The sequence below is a fragment of the Cherax quadricarinatus genome, chromosome 10 (assembly GCF_038502225.1).
Source record: "Cherax quadricarinatus isolate ZL_2023a chromosome 10, ASM3850222v1, whole genome shotgun sequence".
NCBI classification, from domain to species: domain Eukaryota; kingdom Metazoa; phylum Arthropoda; class Malacostraca; order Decapoda; family Parastacidae; genus Cherax; species Cherax quadricarinatus.
This window is the reverse complement of record NC_091301.1, coordinates 58,009,408-58,020,647: the sequence shown is the minus strand read 5'-3', so window position 1 is coordinate 58,020,647 and position 11,240 is coordinate 58,009,408. Positions and strand designations below refer to the sequence as shown.

At 41.7% G+C, this 11,240-nt stretch overlaps 1 protein-coding gene across 1 annotated transcript in view; it reads right to left on the bottom strand.

Annotated features, from left to right (window-relative positions):
- Nucleotides 1–8,609: 8,609 nt before the first annotated feature.
- LOC128687829 (uncharacterized) overlaps nt 8,610–11,240 on the bottom strand; it is a 146,694-nt gene continuing 144,063 nt past the window's right edge. The window contains exon 4 of the mRNA XM_070083833.1: nt 8,610–8,948. Within this exon, the coding sequence (XP_069939934.1) occupies nt 8,610–8,948 (339 nt within the window). The remainder of the gene's footprint in view (nt 8,949–11,240) is intronic.

The following is an 11,240-nucleotide window of genomic DNA, read 5'->3' as shown; positions in this document are numbered from 1 at the left end:
ATGAGCGTTGCTATTTAAGCCAAGATCGCAAGTTCTGCCTATTCGGCACGACATATATATATATACATACACACACACACACACACACACACACACACACACACACACACACATATATATATATATATATATATATATATATATATATATATATATATATATATATATATATATATATATATGTATATATATACACATATATATATATATATATATATATATATATATATATATATATATATATATATATATATATATATATATATATATATATATATATATATGTCGTGCCGAATATGTAAAACTGGTCAATTAGCAAGAACTCATTCAAAGTTAAGTCCTTTCTGAAATTTTCTCTTATACGTTTAAAGATATATTTTTTTCATTATTGTTCATGTAAAAATTTTAAATTTTGCACCAAAAGAATCTTAGAAAACTTACCTAACCTTATTATAACAAGAGCAATTTATTTTACCCTAACCCAACTAAATATATTTTAAATACGTTTACAATAATTTAGTACTAACCAAACACAATCAAATATATTTTTTTCGTTAGGTTCAGAATGATTTTGGCGAAATTATTGCATACACAAATTTTCACTTGTGCTATATGGCAAGATGAGCGTTGCTATTTAAGCCAAGATCGCAAGTTCTGCCTATTCGGCACGACATATATATATATATATATATATATATATATATATATATATATATATATATATATATATATATATAATATATCTATATATATATATATAATATATATATATAAATATATATATATATATAATATATATATATTTAATATATATATATATAATATATATATATAGATATATTCCACCTCTGGTGTAAATTGTGGGACCCATAGCCTCGGAGAAGTGAATAAAAAGGCTTGAAGGAAGAATAATTGGATTTCTTCCTGAAGCCGTTTGAATATTCCACTTCCCCTACCACACCATCGTTTCATTTTTTTTTTTTACTAATAGGAATATTTTATTACATAATATGGTACAGAAGATTTAAGAGATACATTGTTGATATAAAGGTGGCATATAAGGTACATGTTGTTACGTGTGTATCACCGATTATAAGGCGAAAATCTCATCCAGCTCCTCAGAGCTGGGGCGTGTGCCCAAAATACAGCAGGCATTACCCCTTTGAACAGCCGCACTGAGCCGCTGGAACAGAAAACTAGCTGCCCTGGGATCCCTAGTTACCCTGATGGGTCTTTTTCCCAGCTCCTTAATGAATTTAGATGCATTCTTTCCCCATGAGCCAAGGGTCTCTGAGCATATGGGAACAAACATATAGTGAAGGGCAAGTTCTCCATATTTTCTAGACTTTTGGGTCTCCCTGAAGCTGGCAGCTGCCCCTCCTTCCTCCCTGGTGTATTGGAGATAGGTACCAGCCAAGGTAGATGCACATGTATAGTCCCACACCACCTGCTTCCCGTCTGTCCAGGATAAAAGGGTGATACCATCTGGACGCTTCTGGCTGCCATCAGATCTGCATAGCTGGGGTGGCTCCCTTACTGCTGGGCATCCGGCTGTTTTGAGGCTCCTCTTCATAATGTTATCAACCTCCTCATGTCTTGCAATCTTTCCCTCGGATTTACGGCACACAAGACCATGGTACCCGAATCGGTCTGCTGCTTCACTGACAAGAATATGGGCGGCAAGTCGAAGGGCAACACCGATGCGGAAGGTCTGTGGGTCGAGACGTATGCCAAGGCTGGAGTTGGGAACAGCCAACATAAAGTCCCCTGCATGAGGGGCTCTCACTGCCAGGAGGCGGGCTCTATCCTTCCCTGACACACTCTGAAGCATTGTTGAGGCTATATTTTCCGCTATTGGACCATCCCAGTGCGATTGTTTGTAGTTGTTGGGAGGAGCAGGTCTGGTTTCAGAGCCCGTTAGATCATCCCAGTTCATGGCTCCGTCAATGAACTTTTGGTCCTGGACTCCAATCTTGTCCCTAGAACGTTCAGGGAGAATCGCTGCTACAAGCTCTCTGGATGCAATACATGAGGACAGAAAAGCAGGTAGCGCAATCTGTAATGACTTGCGGACACTAATGCCTCCTAGACTGACTGGAAGTGTAGCTTGGTTCCACTGCCCGTCTTCTAGAGTAAGGTTAAGTACTTCCGTAAAAATCTGCCTCAGGATACTGTCATATTCGTGCTGTATAGGGTTATCATATGAAGGTGCACATCTTAGGAAATATGTCAACCTGGGCAAACTCAAGCACTTTGTGAGAAGGTACAAGGCATCGTGGGTGTCCAGATTGCCTATTCGTTGTTCCATTCTCCTTAACTCTTCCAATTTCTTCCTGAGAATTGTGTCAATGGCATTGCTTCCCAGAGGTGCTCCTAGCAAGACACTATTTGTGGGGGCAATGACTGCTGCTCATGGTAGTTTTGATCTCACTGCATTTATCACTTGTTGACTGACTGAGATGATTTCACATTTGGATGGATTCAGGATGAGACCCATTTCCTGTCCCCGTGTCATTACCTGTGTAAGATCATCTAGTAGGGACTCCTTTGTACCTGCTAGTGTGCTATCATCTAGAAACCAGATATTTAGCTCACTGGTCAGTCTGACTGTGATTTCCCTAACTGCTATACAGAAGAGAAATGGTGCAAGAGGATCTCCTTGTTGGACACCCTCCGATGATGTGATTTCATGCTCTCCAAAGAGAAGCATTCATTCCTTGCTATACCCAGCGGAAACAAAAGGAAAGAGACCAGGGAAATGTTCTTGTACTGCTGCTAATACCACGTCTCTTTTCAGGAGATTAAATGCATTCTTGAACTCTAATTTTACCACTGCATTGTCCTCAGGTAGGTTGTTAAGATACGCCCTTGTTGCATGAACCGCTGCTTCACTTCCTTGAGAGACCCCAAAGCCAAGCTGGTTTGGTTGAAGCATCATGACTGCCTGTGCACGAATACTTCGGACAGCAGCTTTGGATACGAGGCGGCGTAACGTGTTGCCTACTGCAATTGGCCGAATTCCTCCATCCTTCTTTTTAAGTGCACAAAGTGTTGCACAAAAAAGGAAAGGTCTAATTTCATCAGCAATCAGATCAGCCAAGGAATTGTTGACGAACCTTGTGATCTCTGAAGGCAGTGTCTCTGTAATTTCCCCAATAACTGGATAAACTATTTCCTTTAATGCTGTGGCCTTATTCCAGTGTAACCCCAGCAGATTATTATTATTATTATTATAATCAAGGGGGAAGCGCTAAACCCGGAGGATTATACAGCGCCTGGGGGGGGGGATGTGGAAGGCATTCAGGCTTAATTCGGGGAACTGGAGCACAGATCCAATTCCCTAAATCAAGAGCCCCTCACCAACATCAAGGAACCTTCCTTGAGGGGAACCCCAGCAGAGCCAGATGAGAACGACATTATTGCTTTGTAAATGTGAGTCTGCCACAATCAATGGTTCCACAGTGGAGACTGAGGTGTTGGAACTGTTGGTGCCCCTGGTTTTCCTGGCAGGGTGCTTTCCTCTAAGTGCTTCAGCAGTGTCAGCATCCCTGGGGGGGCAACTGTGTCTTCACAGGTAATAATTCTGATTGCCCCCACTGGTGAGGGGCTGGGAGGGGAAGGGGAAAACTTTCCCTGGGAACTGGGTGGGGGAGGCACTGGTATTTAGGTGGAGAAGGCGCAGGTTGTTGAGTAGGGTTATCCCGGGGAGTACAAGTCAATACACATGGACTTGCACACTATATATTGTTCACACTGTTTTACAATACACGTAACATTATTTGTTTCCCATGTACAATATGAAAAATGTGGGTATGGGCACTGCTGAACCAATGTGTTCACTCACCATCTAGTTACACATCCCACCTCTTCCACCCACCTCCGTGGCGTGGGGGAGGATGCACTGACTGGTCACTCCCTCGTTAACATTAATCCTACATTATTTTTCCATAACATATGCCTCTAAATAGTCCATGCATCGACACAATCATTTCTAAGTTAACTGGAAGCATGGTGCATGGTGCTGGAGATAGATGTTTTTATAAGAGCTTTTCAAGGTTTATATATACGATAATCTTGGCCGGTACTCATACACAGTGTAGGCCTTATTCTCCCCCACCTCCACTGGCCGTCTTCCCCACTACTACCTCTAACCAACATTCACAAACTGCACAACACTTCCACAATTTACATTGAAACGGTGCACTGAAATGTCTTCTCGCTTCACTGGAATCTTCCCAGAGTATTCACAATAAGTCCTGTTCAGTGTTAACCTGGTCAGCCTCCTTGATCCGGAGTTATAATTGAAAATCCGGCAGCTAGCCCGCCACACGTTTTGCCATGCCAGCGCATGGCATATATTGTTGATGGAAATGTTTCGGAAAAGTTGAAACCACCAAAGTGTTGCAATAATCTCATATTCAATATAGACAATTTAAGACATCAGTCATAGTATAAAGGTAAACAATACCGACAAGTTGATGAGTAAGACACATGTGGAACATTTAGGTGTTTTTATTCCCAAAACTAACTCCTGCACATGTGTCTTACTTATCAAGAAAACAATGGATTCTTGACTTCATCACTTCTACAAAAGTCATCACTTGTGATTGTGACAAAGGCGCCTGATAAATGAAGATAAATATCAATGGAGCCAGATAGACTCTCACCAGGGGTTTCAGTGGACTGAATTGAGGACCCAGGAGGATCTTATCCTTACACTACAAAAGTCAACTTTAAAAAATAAACAAGGAAAAATGGTGAATTTTACCCACATATTCCTAAAATATTGTAACAATATACATGAGTGGGTGTGGGTGGGTGTGGGTGGGTGTGAGTGGGTGAGGGTGGGTGTGAGTTGGACCTGATTAGCTTGTGCTACCAGGTCGGTTGCTGTGTCCATCCCTTAAGTCAAGGTGACTTGACCTGACTAGGTTGGGTGCATTGGCTTAAGCCGGTAGGAGACTTGGACCTGCCTCGCATGGGCCAGTAGGCCTGCCGCAGTGTTCCTTCGTTCTTATGATCTTAACAAATATGGTAACAAAATATTACAAATTTATCAAATCCACAAAATATATTTACCTCATAAGAAATATTAAACTTATAAATTTATACATGAACCAACTTTTTTTATTTTTTTGCAATATGTTTCCCAACATTTTCACAATTTTTGGGTTTTAAAAATATTTTTAAAAATTTTTGAAATTAAAAAAAAAATATGATATTTTAGGTCGGAAATCTTTAACTTACGAATAGAAAAAAATAGTGGAATTAAATTCTGGTAAGAAGGAATTTCCGAAATATTGAAAAAATATAAGAAATGAAAGAGAATCCGGTTAACTGAATAACTATTGTGGGAACAATGTTACCAGTGGAATGTTGCAATGTTACCAGTGGAGTGTTACAGTGTTACCAGTGGAGTGTTCCAATGTTACCAGTGGAGTGTTACCAGTGGATTGTTCCAATGTTACCAGTGGAGTGTTACAGTGTTACCAGTGGAATGTTACAATGTTACGAGTGGAGTGTTACAGTGTTACCAGTGGAGTGTTCCAATGTTACCAGTGGAGTGTTACAATGTTACCAGTGGAGTGTTAAAATGTTACCAGTGGAGTTTTATAGTGTTAGCAGTGGAATGTTACAATGTCACAAATGGAATGTTGCAATGTTACCAGTGGTGTGATACAATGTTACCAGTGGAGTGTTACAGTGTTGTCAATGGAATGTTACAAATGGAATGTTGCAATGTTACCATTGGAGTGTTACAATGTTACCAGAGGAGTGTTACAATGTTACCAGTGGAGTGTTACAATATTACCAATGGAGTGTTAAAATGTTACCAGTGGAGTGTTCCAATGTTACCAGTGGAATGTTACAATGTTGCCAGTGGAATGTTACAATGTTACCAGTGGAGTGTTAAAATGTTACCAGTGGAGTTTTATAGTGTTACCAGTGGAATGTTACAATGTTACAAATGGAATGTTGCAATGTTACCAGTGGAGTGATACAATGTTACCAGTGGTGTGTTACAATGTTAAAAATGGAATGTTACAATGTTACCAGTGGAGTGTTACAGTGTTACCAGTGGAATGTTACAATGTTAAAAATGGAATGTTACAATGTTACCAGTGGAGTGTTACAATTTTACCAGTGGAATGTTACAATGTTACCAGTGGAATGTTACAATGTTGCCAGTGGAGTGTTAGAATGTTACCAGTGGAGTGTTACAGGGTTACCAGTGGAATGTTACAATGTTACCAGTGGAATGTTACAATGTTACGAGTGGAGTGTTACTATGTTACCAGTGGAGTGCTACAATGTTACCAGTGGAATCTTTGAATGTTACAAGTGGAATGCTACAATGTTACCAGTGGAATGTTACAATGTTACCAGTGGAGTGTTACTATGTTACCAATGGAGTGTTACAATGTTATCAGTCGAGTGTTACAGTTTTACCAGTGGAACGTTAAAATGTTACCAGTGGAGTGTTACAGTTTTACCAGTGGAATGTTCCAATGTTACCAGTAGAGTGTGTTACAGTGTTACCAGTGGAATCTTTCAATATTACAAGTGGAATGTTACAATGTTACCAGTGGAATGTTACAATGTTACCAGTGGAATGTTACATTGTTACCAGTGGAGTGTTACAAAGTTACCAGTGGAGTGCAAACAGTGTTACCAGTGGAATGTTACAATGTTACCAGAGGAGTGTTACAGTGTAATCAGTAGAGTGTTACAATGTTACCAGTGGAGTGTTACAGTGTAATCAGTAGAGTGTTACAATGTTACCAGTGGAAAGTTACAATATTACCAGAGGAATATTACAATATTACCAGTGGAGTCATACAGTGTTACCAGTGGAATGTTACAATGTTACCATTGGAATTTTACAATGTTACCAGTGGAATCTTGCAATGTTAGCAGTGGAGTGTTACAATGTTACCGGTGGAGTGTTGCAATGTTACTAGTGAAGTGTTACAATATTACCGGTGAAGTGTCACAGTATTACCAGTGGAGTGTTACAATGTTACCAGTGGAGTGTTACAATGTTACCAGTTTAGTGTTACAATGTTACCAGTGGGGTGTTACAGTATTTCCAGTGGAGTGTTACAATGTTACCAGTGGAGTGTTACAATGTTACCAGTGGAGTGTTACAGTATTACCAGTGGAGTGTTACAATGTTTCCAGTGGAGTGTCACAGTGTTACCAGTGGAGTGTCATAGTGTTACCAGTGGAGTGTCACAATGTTACCAGTGGAGTGTCACAGTGTTACCAGTGGAGTGTCACAGTATTACCAGTGGAGTGTTACAATGTTACCAGTGGAGTGTCACATTGTTACCAGTGGAGTGTCACAGTGTTACCAGTGGAGTGTCACAGTGTTACCAGTGGAGTGTCACAATGTTACCAGTGGAGTGTCACAGTGTTACCAGTGGAGTGTCACAGTATTACCAGTGGAGTGTTACAATGTTACCAGTGGAGTGTCACAGTGTTACCAGTGGAGTGTCACAGTGTTACCAGTGGAGTGTCACAGTGTTACCAGTGGAGTGTCACAGTGTTACCAGTGGAATGACACAGTGTTACCAGTGGAGTGTCACAGTGTTACCAGTGGAGTGTCACAGTGTTACCAGTGTAATGACACAGTGTTACCAGTGAAGTGTCACAGTGTTACCAGTGGAGTGTCACAGTGTTACCAGTGGAATGACACAGTGTTACCAGTGAAGTGTCACAGTGTTACCAGTGGAGTGTCACAGTGTTACCAGTGGAATGACACAGTGTTACCAGTGGAGTGTCACAGTGTTACCAGTGGAATGACCCAGTGTTACCAGTGGAGTGTTTTGATTTATTTTGCTTTAATAAGTCTATCTGTTTGATTAACATATTCCTTGTGACTCCGATGTTATATAATTTATCTTCCTCAGACCCACTATGAAAATTTATTGTTGGGATATTGTTAGTGTCTTCCTATATGAAAATTGAGTAATAATAAAGGTCTTTAATTGATTTGCTGTTAGTGATAAAATTGCAGTAAGGTTTCCGTCTTCATCTTTCCAAAGTGCAAAGCATGTCACTGCAGAGAGTCTGCAAGGATGTCACTGCAGAGAGTCTGCAAGGATGACACTGCAGAGAGTCTGCAAGGATGTCACTGCAGAGAGTCTGCAAGGATGACACTGCAGAGAGTCTGCAAGGATGACACTGCTGAGAGTCTGCAAGGATGACACTGCAGAGAGTCTGCAAGGATGACACTGCAGAGAGTCTGCAAGGATGTCACTGCAGAGAGTCTGCAAGGATGTCACTGCAGAGAGTCTGCAAGGATGACACTGCAGAGAGTCTGCAAGGATGACACTGCAGAGAGTCTGCAAGGATGGCACTGCTGAGAGTCTGCAAGGATGACACTGCAGAGAGTCTGCAAGGATGTCACTGCAGAGAGTCTGCAAGGATGACACTGCAGAGAGTCTGCAAGGATGACACTGCAGAGAGTCTGCAAGGATGACACTGCAGAGAGTCTGCAAGGATGACACTGCAGAGAGTCTGCAAGGATGACACTGCAGAGAGTCTGCAAGGAAGACACTGCAGAGAGTCTGCAAGGATGACACTGCAGAGAGTCTGCAAGGATGTCACTGCAGAGAGTCTGCAAGGATGTCACTGCAGAGAGTCTGCAAGGATGTCACTGCAGAGAGTCTGCAAGGATGACACTGCAGAGAGTCTGCAAGGATGGCACTGCTGAGAGTCTGCAAGGATGGCACTGCTGAGAGTCTGCAAGGATGACACTGCAGAGAGTCTGCAAGGATGACACTGCAGAGAGTCTGCAAGGATGACACTGCAGAGAGTCTGCAAGGATGGCACTGCTGAGAGTCTGCAAGGATGACACTGCAGAGAGTCTGCAAGGATGACACTTCAGAGAGTCTGCAAGGATGACACTGCAGAGAGTCTGCAAGGATGTCACTGCAGAGAGTCTGCAAGGATGTCACTTCAGAGAGTCTGCAAGGATGTCACTGCAGAGAGTCTGCAAGGATGACACTGCTGAGAGTCTGCAAGGATGACACTGCAGAGAGTCTGCAAGGATGACACTGCAGAGAGTCTGCAAGGATGACATTGCAGAGAGTCTGCAAGGATGTCACTGCAGAGAGTCTGCAAGGATGGCACTGCAGAGAGTCTGCAATAATAGCACTGCAAAGAGTCTACAAGGATAGCACTGCTGAGAATCGGCAAGGATGGCACTGCTGAGAGTCTGCAAAGATGGCTCTGCAGAGAATCTGTGAAGTTTGCACTGCAGAGAGCCTGCAAGGATGGCACTGCAGAGTGTGTACAAGGATGGCACTGCAGAGAGTCTGCAAGGATGACACTGCAGAGAGTCTGCAAGGATGACACTGCAGAGAGTCTGCAAGGATGACACTGCAGAGAGTCTGCAATAATAGCACTGCAAAGAGTCTACAAGGATAGCACTGCTGAGAATCGGCAAGGATGGCACTGCTGAGAGTCTGCAAAGATGGCTCTGCAGAGAATCTGTGAGGTTTGCACTGCAGAGAGCCTGCAAGGATGGCACTGCAGAGTGTGTACAAGGATGGCACTGCAGAGAGTCTGCAAGGATAACACTGCAGGGAGTGTACAAGTACATCATTGCAGAGAGTCTGCGAGGATGGCACTGTAGAGAGTGTAAAGAATAGCTTGATTTCGTCTTTTCACTGTTAATCAGTGAGCGTAACGAAGTTATTTCCGCCCACTGGACGCTGATTAAGACACATGAGCAACACTCGGGGTATCTTGACTGAGGAAACGTTTCACCCAACCAATGGCCATCCAACCAATTTGCTCTCTTTTTACACTGCTTCACCACTCTCTTAACCTCTCTTTTTCTCTCCATATACTCTTCCCTCTTTGCATCACTTCTACTTTGTAAAAACCTCTCATATGCTAACTTTTTCTCCCTTTACATCATCATTCCACCAATCGCTCTTCTTTCCCTCCCGCACCCACTTTCCTGTAACCACAAACTTCTGCTGAACACTCTAACATTACATTCTTAAACCAACCCCTACATCTTCGACCCCATTGCCTATACTCTCACTAGCCCATCTATCCTCCAATAGTTGTTTATATCTTAATCTAACTGCCTCCTCTTTTAGTTTATAAACCTTCACCTCTCTCTTACTTGATGCTTCTATTTTCCTTGTATCCCATCTATCTTTTACTCTCACCGTAGCTACAACTAAAAAGTGATCTGATATAACTGTGGCCCCTCTATAAACATCTACATCCTGAAGTCTACTCAACAGTCTTTTATCTACCAGTACGTAGTCCAACAAACTACTGTCATTACGCCCTACATCATATCTTGTATATTTATTTATCCTCTTTTTCTTAAATATGTATTACCTTTAACTAAACCCCTTCCTATACAAAGTTCAATCAAAGGGCTCCTATTATCATTTACACCTGGCACCCCAAACTTACCTACCACACCCTCTCTAAATGTTTCTCCTACTTTTGCATTTAGGTTCCCTACCACAATTACTCTCTCACTTGGTTCAAAGGTTCCTATACATTCGCTTAACATCTCTCTCTCTCTCTCCTCTACACTCTTTTCTTCTCCAGACGCAGTTTTCGCATCCAACCCTTATTTTAATTCACATAATCCTTGAATTTACCCATTTATATTCCCTCTTCTCCTTCCATAACTGATCCTTCAACATTATTGCCACCCCTTCCTTAGCTCTAACTCTCTCAGGTACTCCCCTACCCCCTTCAGCTTTGTTTCGGTTAGGGCCAGGACATCCAACTTCTTTTCATTCATAACATCAGCAATGTATATTTCACCTATGTATGTTAATTCACACCCTCCACCGGAGATAGTATAAACCTCTGCGTTAACTGGCTTATTGTTCTTCATTTTCGTCCTAGTCGGATCTTCAATATAAGCACTGGTTGTGATGACGACTCTAGTGATACCTTGCGCGTGTAGTACTGTGGTGAAGGATTATAACTTTGTTACGAGTAGTGTTAGTGGAGAATTGATGACCTGAAGTACTATTTTCTTGGGGTCTTTGTTGGAATAAAGAGGACAAATGAAAATCAGAAAACGTTTGGTATATGTATGTACACTCCTCGTCATAAAACTCTGGAATACAAATCCGGTATGCTCTTAGGATAAATTAGATGATGATGCCTCTTTTGGTCTTAATATCTTGATTGAAATACAAGTGAGATCATTTTTGTTTGTAGGCTTCCTGTAAAGCTGAAACCTTAGA